The 18,232-nt window shown below is 42.4% G+C and overlaps 1 protein-coding gene across 1 annotated transcript in view; it reads right to left on the bottom strand.

The window, feature by feature from the left end:
• The window catches only part of LOC309383811 (vomeronasal type-2 receptor 26-like), a gene marked incomplete at both ends in the record, with an annotated part of 30,954 nt that extends 12,854 nt beyond the window's left edge, over window positions 1–18,100 (bottom strand). The window contains 4 exons of the mRNA XM_081936746.1: window positions 10,897–11,023; window positions 12,078–12,296; window positions 15,083–15,374; window positions 18,096–18,100. Of these exons, the coding sequence (XP_081792872.1) occupies window positions 10,897–11,023; window positions 12,078–12,296; window positions 15,083–15,374; window positions 18,096–18,100 (643 nt within the window). The remainder of the gene's footprint in view (window positions 1–10,896; window positions 11,024–12,077; window positions 12,297–15,082; window positions 15,375–18,095) is intronic.
• Window positions 18,101–18,232: the final 132 nt, after the last annotated feature.

Raw genomic sequence — 18,232 nt, 5'->3', positions numbered from 1 at the left:
TCCCCTCCCAGGTGAAACGTACCTGCTTGTAGTTAGCGTTTTTGATGGCTCACGGTCAAATTTCAACTCTCCAAACTCATACATCTTTTTCAGGAGCAAATTCCCCCCAATAATGAGATCACCAGGCCTGTAGTGGTCCTCCATAGTTCGCAAAGGGTTCCTCAGTACACATACAGTCTGCATTTCATTGTGAGTTGTTGAAGGCAGGAGCCAAAAGAGAAGCAGCAGGAGAGGAAGCCCCTTCATTATTTTCACCTTCCTCCATTGACCAAAAATCAATGCTTCTTGAGAAGCCGAACTTCACCTGCCTCCCATGCAATATCATCAGGGCTTTAACACAGAAGAAGCAGACGGTGGCACCTGGGTGGCCTTGGGGCAAATTAATATCAAGTGTGTTTTCTCTTATCTGGCTTGTTGCAGAAGAAAACATTGAGGTCAGTTAAGATTTGTTGATTGCAAGAAATTACTTCTTTGCCAAGCAACCTAAGGTGGCATGTCCAACTCCCCTTGGGAGGGCTCAGACCTTACATCATTTAAGCAGGTTTAGTCTTGAAGTGGGCAGAAATCTATGGAGAATACAAGAAGAATTACTGTTCTTCTGATAATTGCAAGGCTGAGTGCCACCAAACCCATTTAGGAATAACTTCTCTTCCTACTACCTGAAGGGGAATATATGTTTGTGTCTTTTGTTGTTGATCCAAGGAGCAGGTGGACCTGAGGGTCAAAGTGCAGGTGGCACTTGGTCTACCTGAAACTGAGCACCTGCATCCAAGATGGAGTTCAGCCAGAGTTTGTTCAGATAGGGGGGGATAAGCATGGTGATCAGCTGTAGTCTTGTAAGAGTGGTCAATAATGCAAGTGTGTGTGTTGAAGAAATAGATTATTTATTCCTGCTCGGTTAAAGATCATCTCGAAGCTCATTTCTCTTGTGCCACTTAAAAACAGAGAGGTGAAGGCTAACTTAAACTATGTGGAAGTGTTGCCTAGCAACTGGTTAGAGCCCAGGAAATTTGTCTGCTGTCACTTGGTAGGGGAAGAAGATCATCAAGCACAATATTCCTCTAGCCTTGTTGCATAGACTGAGATGGAGGACATGATGCAATGTAGCTCTCCTTTTTCTCTACCTCTGATTCCAGTCGGTGAATATTGATCTTGAAAGACAATTTGGGAGAATTCCCCAAGGCAGAGCTTGAAGAAGCTTCTTGGATGAGAAGCGAAACTTCTTCAAAGAAAATCCAGAAAGTCCAGTTGCCTCTTGAAAAAAAAGCATCTTTGGTGACAACCCAGACCTGAATGACTGAGAATCTCCATAGAATGTCAGGGTTCCAGTTAACACCCCCAACCAAAGGAAACACTGAAGCCAACAATTCCTCAGAACTCTATTTTATTCAAGATGCCATCTTGGCACATCTGGGAAAACCCAAATCTGAAAGCCCTCAGGTTTCTCCCACCCAAAGGAAAGTCAAAGATCAATCCCCTACACCCACATGTCCATCACATGGCCCAATCAAGAACCATCCCACCCAGAGATGATCCCCTGTCACACCTCTCCACGTGCAGGCAAAACGCCCTTGACCCCAAGGGAAAGGAATGTTGTTATGCCTATATATCTCTTCTAACTGTGCAAACCCCCTCCTGTTTTCCCACAGCATTGACTGGGGCAGCCCTGATGATTGATTAGATTAACAGTTGGAATAGGGTAGGGTAGGGTAGGGTAGGGTAGGGTAGAATAGAATAGAATAGAATAGAATAGAATAGAATAGAATAGAATTATTTTATTGGCCAAGTGTGATTGGACACACAAGGAATTTGTCTTTGGTGCAGATGCTCTCAGTGTACATAAAAAGAGAAGATACATTCATCAGGAATCATAAGGTACAACACTTAATGATAGTCAAAGAGTACAAATAAGCAATTTGAAAACAATCAATATAAATTGTAAGGATACAAGCAACAAAGTTACAGTCCTGCAGTCGTAAGTGGGAGGAGATGGGTGATAGGAATGATGAGAAGACTAATAGTAAAAGTAATGCAGCTTTAGTGAATGGTTTGACTGTGGTGAGGGAATTATATGTTTAGCAGAGTGATGGCGTTTGAGAAAAAAACTGTTCTTGTGTCTAGTTGTCTTGGTGTGCAGTGCTCTATAGCGTCATTTTGAGGGTAGCAGTTGAAGGGACCTTATAGGTCATCTAGTCCAACCCCTCACTCAAGCAGGAGACTCTACACCATTTCTAACAAATGGCAGTCCAATCTCTTCTTGAATTTCTCTAGTGATGAAGCTCCTACAAGTTCTGAAGGCAAGTTGTTCCATTAGTTGATTGTTCTCACTGTCAGAAAGTTTCTCCTTATTTCTAGGTTGAATCTCTCCTTGGTCAGTTCCCATCCATTATTCCTTGTCTGGCCTTCAGGTGCTTTGGAAAATAGCTTGACCCCCTCCTCTCTGTGGCAGCCCCTCAAATATTGGAAGACTGCTGTCATGTCTCCCTTGGTCCTTCTCTTCATTAGACTAGCCATGCCCGGTTCCTGCAACCGTTCATCCTATGTTTTAGTCTCCAGTCCCCTAATCATCCTGGTTGCTCTCCTCTGCACTTTTTCTAGAGTCTCGGCATCTTTTGTATAGCGTTGTGACCAAAACTGGATGCAGTTCTCTAGGTGTGGTCTTACTAAGCCTTTATACAGTGGTGTGGAAGCTAAAGATTGCTTCAAGGGCTGACAAGACATTTCCCCCGTCTAGGTTCTTCTCTTTCCTTTTAATTTAAGGTATATATGTAGCCATCATGTAGATCCTGTTTTGCTTTGAGGTCAGTTATCATGGCTATGTTGCTCACTTGTATGTGTTTGTTTTTCCTTTTTCATCTTTTCTTATTTCCACCTGTTTTATATTTATCATACTTTTGATATTTTCCTTATATTTGTTGCAAATGACAACATACAGGATGTCCACAGAAGAAGACTCTGGGAGGGAATTGCCAGCATGGCTGGAAGGAGGAGTCAAGGGAGGGCTGGGCTTGGAGCCATTATTCTGCCATAATCATGACTTCCCCCAGAATCCATGAAACCTTATCTGGGCTTTCCCAGAGGAAGGCAAGGAGGGTGGTGTGATTCTTGTAACGTAGGCGATAAACAATAAAGTTCGGCTATTCACAAGTGGTTCTGGTTGCTTGTGCCTGATATTAATCTCACCAGATTCATCTCTCCTACTTCAAGGGAAGACAAAATGATACCCCGATGGCTTCAGAACCACAGGCAACTGCTAGGCCTGCCCAGGACATGGTGGAAGCCTCAGTCCAGCACCTGCAGGAGATGGAAAAAGGAACCTGACCTTCATGGAACTTGAATCAGTTCAGCAACAAGCTCCAAACATTCAGTACTAGTCTCCGATCTACTGTTTACTATACCATGATACACAAATTCATTCACCGATTGTTAGAAACTGTCCCCCTCCCCAAGGCTAACTTGGGAACACAGGTTTTGGGACTTTCTGAAAGACTTTATTTCATTTCTTCACTCCATTTCTCTGTCAATCACAACTATATTGGTGTTTATACATTAAATTGGTTATATATTAAATGGTTATCCAATCTCATCGTAAAAACTAACAGTGTTGGAACATTCACAACTTCTCGAGGCAAAATGTACTTTCAAAGACAAAGTACCATTTAATGCTGAGTTTAATGGCCCCCATTGTGTGGTTGATTGCCCCACCAGTCAGGTTCATCCATTTTGAGTGGCAGACTTCATCTTCCTCCCTTCTTAGGAAGAGCCGCCAGCTCCCTATTTTACCTGGTTGTGATACATCAGAAGTCAAAGGAACAAACCATCCACCTGATATAAAGAATAAACTGCATTGAAAGGTGCAGAAAGATGATAAACTTCTATGAAAGTCAGGAAGGAATTCCTTTTTCAGAATTGTATCGATATCTCTTTGTAGTGTATAAAAATGTATCTTGACATATAAAATCCAGAAATCAATTCAACTATGGGGTGCATTATCAAACTCATATACTTTGATGTGTCATTCCCCCCAACACCATTGTTTTCATCCTTGGGTTCTGTGTGTGCTTCTTTTGTTTTTCTACTCCATACTGTCTCCATTGAAGCCCCTTACCCTTACTTCGGGTAATAAGAATGGGAGCAATGTGTTATGTGCTTCTCTCCTTTCTCCGAAGGTGGCTCCAGTCACTGTTGGTTGGAAGGGAGAGATTGAACCCAAACTGCAGATTCTTTAGGTGGCTCAGTGAGGCTTTCTCACTTCCAGCTCAGAGGTCAACTGTATGTTGATGATATTCAGTTCTAAAAGCATTGTGTTAACTTCTAAACTGTTGCCATGACTATTATCAGGTTGGCACTGGAGGGAGGATTCTATGCGTACTGGAATACTGCATACTGGTTGCCAAGCTGGCAACCCCCTTGCACCCGCAGACAGCTACAAAGCTTCTTAGGGTTCACAAACTTCTACAGGCAATTCATCCCCTCCTTTGCAAAGATTGCCAAACCCCTGACAGTCCTCCTGAAGACAGGGAGCCCAGGAACGAAACCTCGTCTGGGACAACCCCTACAGTGGGACCCAAACTGCCAAGAGGCATTTGAAACACTAAAAGGAATGTTTGCAAAGGAGCTGGTGCTGAAGCATCCTGACCCCGAACAACCCTTTCTGATCCAGACAGATGGCAGTGACGGGGCAGTGGGAATGGTGCTACTCCAAAGAAATAACCAAGGAAACTTAGAACCCTGCGCCTACACCTCCCACAAGCTCACAGACACAGAGAGACGATGGGCCACATGGGAAAAGGAGGCTTTCGCAGTGAGATGGGCACTGCTAACCTGGAGACCCCTGTTGGAAGGGAGCCAGAAACTGTTTGAAGTTTGGACCAACCACAAAAATCTGGAAGCGCTTAGGACCCCACGGAAACTATCACCCAAACAAGTCTGATGGGCTCAATACATTTTGATTTTGTCTTAAAGCACATTCCAGGCGGCAGGAACTTTCTAGCTGATGCCCTCTCCCGCATGCCTCAGTACTAATGCGAATGGGAGCACGTAGTGGATGCCATCATTCTCTCCACTCAAACAGCTGCCCAAGTGACCACCAGGCGGCAATGCCGTGACCGGCAAGACCAACTTGCAAGCGACCTAACCATGAGACTCAAAACTGAACTGCTAGCAGACCCCTGGTTCCAAACCAACTAATACATTTTGACAAAGAGAGATGACTTTACATGGAAGGGGATGAAACTCTACATCCCAGAATCCCTATGTACCCTAGTTCTCCAGAGGAGTCATGATGCCAAACCAGCAGGCCACTTTGGGTTCCTAAAGACTTTACACTTAGCCCAGAGGCAATTCTTGTGGCCTGGCACGAAGAAAGATGTAGATAGTTACATGAAAAGTTACACCATTTGCGCCACAATGAAGACGACCAGGAAAAAACCCCAGACTACTGCAAACAGTCGCAGAGCCAACAAGGCTGTGGGAGGAGATCACAATGGACTTTATAGTAGAGTTGCTGAAAAGTGGGGGAAACACAGTGATTTGGACTGTAATAGACCTGTTCTCCAAACAGGCACACTTCCTACCCTGCAGCAGACTACTCTCGACTCACAAGCTGGCTAAACTGTTCATGAAGCATATCTACCGACTGCTTGGAGTACCTTGAAGAATTATTTCATACAGAGGGGTCCAGTTCACGGCTAAGTTCTGGAGGGTGTTCCTGCGGTCCATTGGGTCATCTCAGGGTCTTAGTTCAGCTTTTCATCCGAGCACTGATGGGACAGCAGAGAGACTGAACGCCATGGTAGAGCAGTACCTGAGGTATTACGTGAAATATCAGCAGTCCACTTGGGCAGACCTTTTATTTTTTGCTGAGGTCATGTACAATAATGCTGTTCACAGTAGCACAGGACTCACGCCGTTCAAAATAGTGAGCAGTATGGACTTCATCCCAGTGCCTGAGTATCCAAGGGATCCCCCCTCCTCAGTCAGCTTGACTGATTGGATGTTGATGCTGAAAGCAACCTGGGAAAATGTCAAAAAAGCACTGGCTAAAGTGGCACAAATCTATAAGAAACAGGCAGATAAACACCGGGCTCCGCAACGGCCATTCCGGGTGGGAGAGAAGGTTTACCTCTCCACAAAATATTTGAGATTAAAACTTCCTAGCAAAAAACTGGGGCCAAAGTTTATGGGACCATTCCCCATAGTAAAGATCATCAACCCAGTCACAATGCAATTGAAACTACTTCGATTGTTGGGGAAGATACACCCAGCATTTCATAGTAGCCTCTTAAAACCTGTGATCGGATCCACTCTGAGATCACTACCCCAGGAGCCCTTGAGCCCTATGGTCATAGAGAGCAAACCCATTATGAAGTTCAACGAATCCTCAATTCAAGGTGGCACAGGAGACAACTCCAATACTTAATCAAGTGGAAGGGCTACCCCTTATCAGAGGCATCTTGGGTGAAAAGTAGAAATATCCAGGCTGATTGCCTTATAGCAAAATTCCATGCAGAAAATCCAAGCAAGCCTGGGGGAGGGACACATCCCTAAGTTATACACCTGTACTCAAATTGCTTTGTTTTATACAGGTCACTTTCAGGAAGTTAGGGGAGCCGGATGTCAATGCCTAAGGCGTTTCCATGACTACTATCAACTGGAGAAGGGAGGAGAATTCCATGCATACTTTTGGCTAGAGTAAAGTCTCATATTCTTGTAACTGGGGTGTTAATGCGCATGTCCAGAACCCTGCCATAACTTCCTGTTGGTGAATGTGTTTAATGACTTCAGGCAGAGGGGAGGGGACACACGGGTAAAGTTCAGATGCCATTACGTGGGATTCAGTTTAGGTTCCACAGAAGTAATGCTAAGATGTTGATCGTAATGAATGAATGAGTTTTGTTTGAACTCTGTCTCGAGGCTCGTAAATTAATTAGGTCATCTCTTGGGAACTTCACACCTAAAACATGAAGACCGAATACCTGCAACCATTCTTTGTACAGGTGAAACTCGAAAAATTAGAATATTGTGCAAAAGTTCATTTATTTCAATAATGCAACTTAAAGGGTGAAACTAATATATGAGATAAGACTCATTACATGCAAAGCAAGATAGTTCAAGCCGTGATTTGTCATAATTGTGATGATTATGGTGTACAGCTCATGAAAACCCCAAATCCACCATCTCAGAAAATTAGAATATTACACGCAATCAATAAAACAAGGATTGTACATAGAACAATATCAGACCTCTGAAAAGTATATGCATGCATATGTACTCAATACTTGGTTTGGACCCCTTTTGCAGCAATTACTGCCTCAATGCAGCATGGCATGGAAGCTATTAGCCTGTGGCACTGCTGAGGTGTTATGGAAGACCAGGATGCTTCAATAGCAGCCTTCAGCTCTTCTGCATTGTTCGGTCTCATGTCTCTCATCTTTCTCTTGGCAATGCTCCATAGCTTCTCTATGGGGTTCAGGTCAGACGAGTTTGCTGGCCAATCAAGCACAGTAATCCCATGGTCATTGAACCATGTTTTGGTGCTTTTGGCAGTGTGGGCAGCTGGAAAATGAAGTCAGCATCCCCATAAAGCTTGTCTGTAGAAGGAAGCATGAAGTGCTCCAAAATCCCCTGGTAGACGGCTGCGTTGACCCTGGACTTAAGCACAGTGGTCCAAAGTCCTGTTGCTCAGTGGTCCAAAGTCCTCTTTTCTGATGAGCAGAACTTTTGCATCTCATTTGGAAACCAAGGACCCAGAGTATGGAGGAAGAATGGAGAGGCCAATTGAGCACAGTAATCCCACGGTCATTGAACCAGTTTTTAGTGCTTTTGGCAAAAGTCCCTCAAATTCTAAAATGCTGCTATTGTGTTAACCCCAGTCCTTCTTTTCTCTAGACTAGCCAAACCCAAATCCTGCAATAGTTCTTCATACATTTTAGTCTCCGGTCCCCTAATCATCTTAGTTGCTCTTCTTTACACTTTTTGCAAATTCTCTATATCTTTTTTGTAATATGACTATCAAATTTGTCTTTTTTTTAAAAAGAACAGAAAAATAGTAAAATGATGGAATGGGATACCGCTGGGAACAGTTCATCCCCAAAGGTCATCTGGCTAGAGAGAAGTTACCTGAACATGGGCTCCAGCATGAGTCCGAAAGTTTGGAACTTACCCAGTGACTGACCCAGATTGGATCCTGCAACATTATCCTGAGACACATATATTCACTTCCATTTGTCCTCTGGGGATGTTTTCAGCTGCTTCCGAGAGGCCAGGGACATTTGTGCTTCAGGAGACGAGCAGTTCTAGATAATGGGGGGAGGGCTGTGAAAGACAAGCCCACCTCAAGCTACTTATGCCAAACCTCTTCCAACAAAGGTTTTTAGCAGCTATCATTGTTCGAAAATTTTGTGAAAGGGCCAAGAGAGGGGGAATATATACATTGGAAAGTTGATAGTCCTAGGAGTGAGCTTGCAGGCCTCACTGAACCAGGGTTTTAAACTAACATAATTGCAAAATGAATCATATTTCTAATGTGCTGACTTGCATGCTGCATTTGCTGCAAAGTATGTACCTATATGGATATATTTAGAGCAGGAACAATGAGACGGTGGAAAATGAGGAACTGAAAGTAACAAATGTCTGAGAGGCTCAAATGTACACGGGTGTTTAAAGAAAGGGACGGTCAGTAAGAAAGTAAGAAAGAACAAGGAAGTGAAACCATGGAATGTGTGTATGTCAGTTAAAAAAGGTATAAGAAATGTGGCTGGATATGAGAAGGGTGTCCTTTGCCCAATAGCATTCCTTGTAGCAGTGGTGAGTTCTTACCAGTTTGGACCAGTTTGGCTGAATTGGTAATGGTTTAACAACCTGGATTGCTGGAATCGGCAATGTCCCAGGCTTACCACGCCCCCGAACCGGTTCTCCATCTTGTTTTTTGCTTCTGCGCATGCACAGAACAACTCCCTTCGGGGAGAGGGGGCGGTCTAGAAATATTGAAAATAAATGAAAATAAATAAATTTATTGCACTGCGCATGTGCGTACAGTGCAAATTAAGTGCGTGCACACAAGTGAACTGGCAGTAATGCTTACTGGAAGCCATCCCTGCCTTGCAGGATCTGCTATTTGTCATTGGACCCCATTGCAATGGTGAGACGTGGTAAGTTTTCTATTGTTGTTATATCTTCTGCTCCTTTCTTTTGTTCCAAATTGTAAGAAACAATAAATCTCTGATCTTAAAGTAAGATTTATTGCTTTTGGTTTGCGTTTTTTTATCAGAATATTTTTATGACAGGGCCCAGTGCCATTGAGGTCTTCATAGGTAGCCATCAGAATCATAAACTGAGTGGGAGGAGAGTTACTCCCTGTTTAAATACAACAGCTGGCTCTCTCACTTGCACTGATGATGTTACCCAGTTGGGTAATGAAATGTTTGCAAGCAAATAGCCAAGCTCAGATTGCACCAAGGATTCCACCATTTTATCCCTGAAGCAAAATCTTTGAAGGGCTGATACTTAGTGCAAGATTTAGCCTGCAGACATCTTTAAGGGAGCCTTCTTGAATTGATAGAAGTCTACCTACTAAGAAAGGGAGCAGTGATCAGGGCTTCAGTTGGCTATCTGGCTTTGGTCTGACTTCTGGCTTTCAAGAAGAGATCGGCCAGCCATTTGTCAATAACTGTGTAGGGCAGGAGGTTGAATTAGATGACATACAAGGTCCCTTCCAACTCTGTTAATCTACTAATTAACCAAATAATAATTGATTTTTTTTTCAGGCAAAAAGGTCTGTTTCATGATTCTGTGAAACTTAGGTTAAAACATCCTGACCTACCTCAGACAACTCTAAATGAGGCCAATCCTTACATTAGCTAGAGATTTTTGTTTCTAACTATATTTTCTCTACAATTCAGATATGGCCTCAGCAGAATAATGTAGCATTTGGGGAAAAAGATAAAAGCCAAGAGAGCAGCTCCAGAGGCCAAAATAGAGAAGATCTCCACAGCCACCATGGACTTCCCTTTGGTGCTCAGGTAGGTGGGGAGGAAGGAGATCCAAACACTGCAAAAGACCAGCATGCTAAAAGTAATGAACTTGGCTTCATTAAAGCTGTCAGGCAATTTCCTAGCTAGAAACGCCACTGTGAAACTGACAAGGGCCAAAAGACCTAGATAGGAGAGGACAGTGTAAAACATTACAGCTGAGCCTTGCTTACATTCCAAGATGATCTCTCCAAACAAGGAGTGGAAGTCCAAATTAAGAAATGGGGGAGAGGTTATCAGCCAGGTGGCACAAAGAACTGCTTGTATCAGGGGACAGGCTATGACAATGGAGTTGGTCATTGGTTTTCCTAAGAGTTTCCTTGTCTTGTTCCCTGGTTTGATAGCCATGAAGGCCAGAACCACCATGACAGTTTTTGCCAAGACAGAGGAAACCGCAAGGGAAAAGAGAATGGCAAAGGCAGATTGTTGGAAGAGACAGGTGACCTTCCCTGGTTGACCAATGAAGAGGAAGGAGCAGAGAAAGCAGAGCAGGAGGGAGGCCAGGAGGATGTAGGTGAGATCTCGGTTGTTGGCCTTGACGATTGGTGTGTCATGGTGTTTATAGAAAATCAGCAAGACTGCAGATGTGGTCACCAAGAGAAAAATAGTGAGATAAATTAAAGTGTATCCTAGTGTGTCTTGATAGGCAAGGAAGTGGATCTTCTTGGCAATGCATTGGTCCTTGTCCTTGTTGGGATATTGGTCTTCTGGGCAGGGTTCACAGTGAGCTGCATCTGAAATCAAGAACATTTGTCTAAGGATTTCAGGGACATCTGCCATGAGATTATCCTTCCCGCAGAGATGATATGACTGTTCTCTTTCTGCTGTGGAAGAAAGAAAGGTCCACGTTTGAAATCTGGTCCACCTGTCTGATTAGAGATGGTCCCTTCTGGACAAGCATCACACTGGTAGCAGCAAACCGGCTTGCCCTCTGGAACTCTTCTCTCTCCTGCATGACATCTTTTCTTGCCACACCTGGCAAAGGGGATGGTCTGAAAGAGACAAGAGAAATTCTTGAGATGACCTAAGCAATGAACATTTCATTAATCCATTACCAAATTAAGGGATCTTTGGTACTCTCTGAGCTTGCTTGTTTTCTTGCCGATGTTTCATTATCCAAATTAGGTAACATCATCAGTGCTAAATGTTACCAAGTTTGGTTCATGAAACATTGGCAAGAAAACAAGGCTCAGAGAGCACCACAGACTCCTCAGGTTAACCCTGAATTACAAATAGTCTCTTTTATTGGTTCCAAATTCCTATTTCCTTTCCATATTCCTATATCTATGTTTTTCCAATGAAATGGTTCAACACTGTCTACAAGAAACCAGCAACAGCCCCTGGTGATTAAGGCCAGTGGCACTCCTGACTCATGAATAGATGCTGGAGATTGGAAGTGGGACCTACAAAAGAAATATTGTGACATTGAGCTACAGCATTTCTAAAACAAAGAGTCATGAGGCTCCAACTGAATCGGAATGGTCTTGGGAACTTATTGTTGCATCTTGAATCTAGAATCTAAAACAACAGAGTTGGAAGGGACTTTGGAGGTCTTCTAGTCCAATCCACTGTTTAGGCAGGAAACCCTATACCCCTTCAGACAAATGGTTGCCCAATCTCTTCTTAAAAACTTCCAGTGTTGGAGAATTCACAACTTCTGGGGCCAAGTTATTCCACTGATTAATTGTTCTAACTATCAGGAAATTGCTCTGTAGTTCTAGTTTGCTTCTCTCCGTGATTAGTTTCCAACCATTGCTTCTTGTCCTGCCTTCAGGTGCTTTGGAGAATAGCTTGACTCCCTTTTCTTTGGGGCGACTCATCTTCTAACTGTGTCCTGGGTTTCAAGCAGATATTCTTCCCAATCACAACCATTTGTGGCTTGACACAAATCAGAGGTTAAATTTCTTACATGCAAAGCAGGTTATTCACCAAATTACTGCCATATTTTCTGACTCAACTGACCATTTTTCAAGTTAGAAGGATGTTCTACATCCCTAGGAGAGAATCAATGTTGACATAAACTTACAACATTTCCTCCCTGCTCACCTTTGTGGCCCAGACAATGACATCAGAGTTCATGGTGAACTCCTTGCCTGGGGGAGCCCTGGGATCTATTTTCCCAATTTTCATGGGCACAAAAGATTTATTGAGGAGGAAAACCCAGTTGAGAAGATCAAAATTAGCAGAACCCAGTTGATTTTCTGAGAAACAGATTTCATCTCCAGCACTGTTGTTAAACTGAACAGTCCTCAGATAGAAAAGAATCTGAAAGAAAAGAAATCTTCAGAAATTGGAAACATTGGCTGAAAGCTTCACATGAAGTATCATTGGCTTCTATCATTCTTTGTTGGCCACCAGCTTAGGACATCTGCTTAGAAACTAGAGGAGTTCCAATTTCAATTTTTTACTCCTTCTCCATGAAAGAGGAAGCATTATGATTGGGCCTTTTGATCATGGCTTCTTCCACTCTAGTTTTACCAGAATGATCCCTCATAGAAAGATTTTAATGCCAAATTTTATTGCATGTTTTTGCTCCTGTGATACTTGGCTACATGAATTTTTTAATGTTTCCTTTGGCTCCAGGTCTAGTAAATGACAGATTAGGAGTGATTAAATCATTCCTATCACAACAATGTAAAACCCCACTAAATTTCTCTAGTTCATAGTCAAAGATAGCAGAATGCAGGAAGCAGGTCTGACCAGGTGAGGCCATGTAAAATGAAACACCTGTCCTGGTTTGTCACTTCAGTGTCCAGAGAGATTAAACTTTTATTCTTTGATGCAAATAACCCTCTGATGAATTTCATACCAAGAGCGCATTTGGATCACATTGAATCCTACTTTGTGTGCTGAGGTTGACAGAGGCTGTTTTCACACAACAAGCTGAACAATACAACAAATGGCAAACTAAACAAATGGGGTGAGGTCCCACAGGATGATAAGCCATAGAAACTTAAACCAAAGTTAGAATGAATAGAATCGAGTGTGTTCTTACAGGTGGGATGCAGGCTATGGGCTGAGGGAAACAGGTGGTTCTTCACCACTAGAAATTTGGAACTTACTTTTTATATATATTGACAGAAACAAGACTATTGTATGCACAGAAATGGAAGGACACTTTGATTCCTAACATGGACGAAGGGCTGCAGAAGTTGATGGAGTTGGCTGAAATGGCAAAATTGACTATTTTGATTAAAGAAAAGAATACAAGTACTTTTATTTCTACATGGAGACCACTTGAAAGTTTGATGTGGAAAAGAATAAAATTTTGATCTTAGTTTTTATTGATTAGTTTGATAGATCTTTATAGAAATGGCTTGTTCACATTATTATGAAAAGCAAAAAGTTGTGGTTTCATGTTAATGCCTTATTTTACTGCAACAGAGAGAATGGGAATTTACTGCTTTTCTTTTTCTTTTCCCTCACTTCTCTTTTACCCTCTTCCTTCCTATCCTTTTTCTATTTATTTTTGTATTTTGTGTCTTTTATCTTATAACCAAATAAAAAATGTTAACTGCAGATAAGCCCACCAGGACTTCAATTGACCTCTTGAAGCATCTCACACAAATGCACCCATATTGTCATTTTGCTTTTGAATGACAAGTCCTCTCTGAAACATCCTGGACAGCCAAGAAAGATTGTTCAGGGTTGGACAGTATTCTCCCCTCTGCCCCCTTTCAACAAAACCATATACTTAATCCGTATTATAGTTTGTAAGTAATTGCTGTTTTAATCTGCACTGAGATGGCAGCATGTGGACATTGAATCAGCGATTGAAGAAATGCATATGGGAAGCTTCCTGCCTAAAGATCTGTGGACTAGATAAAAAGTTACAGAAATTACCTGCCATGACTGGACTTTTGAGATCTTCTTTCCAAGCCTCACCAGGGCTGGTTGTGGTCCTGAATCATACATTGCATGTAATGCGTGTGCCAGAGCATAAACAGCATTGTAAATATTGTAACTTTCTCCTGTCATGCCTGTTTCAAATACATACATTGGCAGATTCTGCAAATTCTCCTTTCCAGTACATGGTTTTTGCTGGGCTGGAGAAATTCCATCTGGTTTGTAGAACTTGCATTCAAAGACCCTTTCCCACCATTGTGGGAGAAAGACGTCCCCTTGTGGGTTGAAAGGGTCTAGAGACAGGAGGAAATGGGTGAATTCTGAGATTTCCCCAGTGTGGTCCCTAAAATGCAGAGACCCGTGGAAGGGATTTATACTTTTCAATAAGTCTTGAGATCCCAACATACTAACTTTCCAATGGGAAGTTAAGATACAAACTTTGCAAAATCTTGTCTTTGTCCATTGTTCATGAACATTCATCACTGCCAGTATATTTGTAATGCTACTGGAGTCTCCAAAGAGAATAATTACTTCAGCTTTTGACCAAGTCTTGAAAATATGAAGAAATTTCAACTTTGTAGAAACGTGAAAATCCAATTTCAACATTCCAGTGAAGGCCAGGCAGATCTCCTTCTCCTGGAGCATTGGCATGAGAGTTGAAATGAAACATTCTCCATTGTCATCTTCAGGGGCTAGAAGCCCAACCCAGTTCCACTGGAAATACAGAAGCAGCTGGACGAAACCCACACACTGAGGAGATTCCTTGGGATTAATCCGGAAGAAGGAAGGATAAACTCTTCTCTCTCCCTGAGAGAACTCAAAGCCAACACCAAGCTGGAGAAAATGAGAATCCTCTTTCAAAGACAAAGTAAAGTATTATTGTAACTTTAGGAGTTATCACTGTGTGGCTTTTGATCCATAGATCAGGCTGACACACTCTGAGTGGCATGTTTATTCTCCTTCCCTTCTTAGGAAGAGCCAACAGTTACTCATTTTGACTGATTTATGGTATGTCAGAGAAGAAACAATCAATCTGATACAGAGAATAAATGGTATGAAAGGATGGCTAACCTTTCATGAAGCATAAACTAAGAGTCACAGCTCATGATGTGCCCTGCAAAAATACCTTTAGTTTAATCTTTGGGTTCTCTGGGTGCTTCTGATCTTTGTCTACTCCATAACTGTATCTAAAGAGGCCGTCTTACCTGTGGGACCTTGAAGATACTGAAGATGGAGGCCATCTGCCTTGAGGATTGGGAGTCGAGACCTCCAATGACAGAGAGTAGAGTGTCCTGCAGGTCACATTTGTAACTGGGAATCGTTTGGCCTCTTGTGGAGAGCAGAGAGAGGCTGGTTAAGAAAATCTCCCTCTCAATCTGGTGATTGTCATAGATGTGGAAGCCAAGGGTGATGTTGGGGAGGAGAACCAGATCCTTGTTGACCTCTGTGACTGCAAAAGCCAAGGCCAGAAACTGTTGGTATTTCTTGGGCCTGACTCTATGGTAAGAAAAACATTGAGGAACATTATAGGAAATTTCATATATGCTGTTGGAGTTTTTCTTGTCTTTTGTGTTGTTCTTTGGAATAACTCTCAAATTTCCTTGGGTTTGAATGTATTTTAAAGGATCTTTCTTGATTGAACTGTCTATCCTAATCACAGACCATTTAATACCCCTCTATCATCCCTCCCTTCCTCCCTTTGCTCTGGTGACACTAATCCTTCCCAATTTTTCCTCTAGCAGGTAATCAATTTTCTTCTCTCCTTGAGAAGTTTTTTCAGGACGGGTAACCATTGCTGAGCCCAAAACTCCATTGGTGGCCAAAGTGTAGATTTCCCAAAGAGCATCGTTCATGAGCACTGATGATTCCAAAACGGACTTTTCTTTTTGCATTTTTTCTTTATTTTCTTTTATTTAGGAAATTTATTCGCAACCCGTCTCATATCCAATGACTTGTATCTCACACTGGATAAAGATTGGGTTTTTAATTTGACTTTTTTCACCATGATCTTTTATCCAAATTAATATTATAGGTGTTCCAACCTAGGCTTCCTAAGAAAGCATACATCACAATCTTAGTCCCCCAAACCCCTCTTTTATTTATGTGGCTGTGGATTATGGTCATTTACAGCCCTCAAGGCTACTGTGACTGTAATCCTTCCCAATCTGTCCTGTAGCAGGTCATCAATTTTGTTTCCCCTTGGAGAAGTTTCTTCAGAACAAGTAACCATTACTGAGCACAAGACTCCAGTGGGGGTCACAGCATAGATTTCTTAAAAGCCATTGTTTATGAGCACTACTGATTCCAAAACTGACTTTTGCTTTTGTATTTCTTATTATTTTCTTTTATTTAGGAAATTTATTTGCCAACCCTCTCTTATCCAATGACTCGTATCTCATACTGGATAAGGGTTTTTTATTTGACATTTCCACCATGACTTTCTATCCAAATTAATAACTAGACCATCACAACTTCTAAAGTGTTATCCCTCCTTACTTTTTATGCTTCATCCCGTTCACCAGGTGGAATTCTGGAAAGAGTAAGGATTCTATCCTCTTTTATGAGCTTGGCTCTTTATTGAAAAGAGTGCAAAGATTTACTCTAGGATGCTGTAAACCTCATCAGGACCAGGGTTTCTAAAAGGAGTTCCTGAATCTCAAAGAAAGCAAACATTCATTCTGTATCTTTTTTAAAAACTTACAGAATTGGGAAAAGATGTTGGAATGGGTCTTTCTGAAAATGTAAGCTGTTGAAGGATAAAAAAAAAATGGTTGCCAGGGGCAAATTCCCACCAATAATGAGATCACCAGGGCTGTAATAGTCCTCCAGAATCTCCAAAGACCTTGTCAACACACATACGGTTTGCATCCTCTTAGCAGAAGTTGGAAGTAAGAGCCAGAAGAGCAGCAGCAGAAGCAGGAGAGGCAGCCCAGCCATTCTTCTCACCTTCCCTCCTAGATCAGAAATCTCGGTTTGTGCACAAGGTGAATTGCAGGTAGCACTTGAAATCTCATCACAGCTTTAGCACAATAGAGACAGGCCATTCCACCTGGATGGCTTTGTGGCAAATTTATATCAACCATCCTTCCCCTTATAAGTGTTTTGCCTGTGATCAAAGACAAAGATAAGGGCAGCTGAGTCTCATCAAACCCAGGAGTGAGTTCTTTGCAAGAGAAGGTGAGGTGACACATCCAGTTTTTTAAAGCCTTTTGTTCTCTCTGAAGGTTTTTGTGAACAGAAACCCACAGGGAATAAGAATTGTGGCTTCACGGATGATTGCAAAGAAGAGCAATTGTCCTCCCGAATTATTACTAGATTGGTTTGCATACCAGAAAGGGAAAAACATGTTTGTGTGACTTCATGTAATCCCCAGAGATGGACTTGAGCATGAAGTGAAGTTGGATATTTTGACTTATATGTAACTGAGCCCCTGTAAAAAAGATGGAGTTTCAATAGAGGAATTGTAGCTCAAGGTTAAAGTGAGGGGTTCTTGGTGCTGTCTGACATTGTGTAAGCTCCTGTCTCACAAGCTTTCCCAGGAAAGCAGAACTCTTGACATGAAAAACATTTCAAAGAGAACTTTTATTGGAAGACGGTGATAGCAGAGAGAGTGTAAGCAGAATCTGAATTTCCAGGGCCAAAGTGTTAGGTTAAACTGCTTTCTCTGAGGCCCCTCCTAATGTCCAGTTCAACTTCGAGCCAATCCCAAGGTGCGAAGATGTTGTGAGAAGTTCAGGCTGAGAAAGTGATAACAGGCAGTTCCCAGGTGCCACCGTCTTGCTTCTCCAGTGGTGAGACAAAACAGATGGCCAGAGGCACATTCTTCCCCTCCTCCCCATTTCCCGCAAAGGTACATCAAGCCAGGAAAGGAACAAAGGAAAACTCCATGAAAAGAATTCCCCAAGCCTTCCCCCCCACACACACACTAGAATGGAAGCTTCCTGAGAGAGATCTACAGGGCCTGAAACATTGCTGGTTTTCTGGCAGACATTTCATGACCAAACTAGGTAACATCATCAGTGCTAGAAGGTGGGGGTCCATTCTCATTTTATATTCTAGGACAGAGTTTCTGGTTTTGTGGATGGGGGGGGGAGAGAATTGGGGATGGTTCACACAAGTGGCCACCAAGCGTGTACGCACACAGCTCCCTTGTAGAAAGTGTGGGATCCTGCATGAGGCTATGTGCTATGATTGGTTGCTGTGGGTGTTGTGATTTACCTCATGATGCTCCTGTATGCCTGACAACAGAATATGGAATATGGAGAATAGAGAATAGAGAACAGAACGAGTCCCTTTTGGGAGAGGGGGCGGTCTATAAATATGAATAAAAGTAATAGTAAAGTAAAGAACAGAAC

The sequence above is a fragment of the Natrix helvetica genome, assembly GCF_964273705.1.
Source record: "Natrix helvetica genome assembly, chromosome: 1".
NCBI lineage: Eukaryota > Metazoa > Chordata > Lepidosauria > Squamata > Natricidae > Natrix > Natrix helvetica.
The sequence above is the reverse complement of the archived record's forward strand: the minus strand, read 5'-3'. Positions and strand labels throughout refer to the sequence as shown.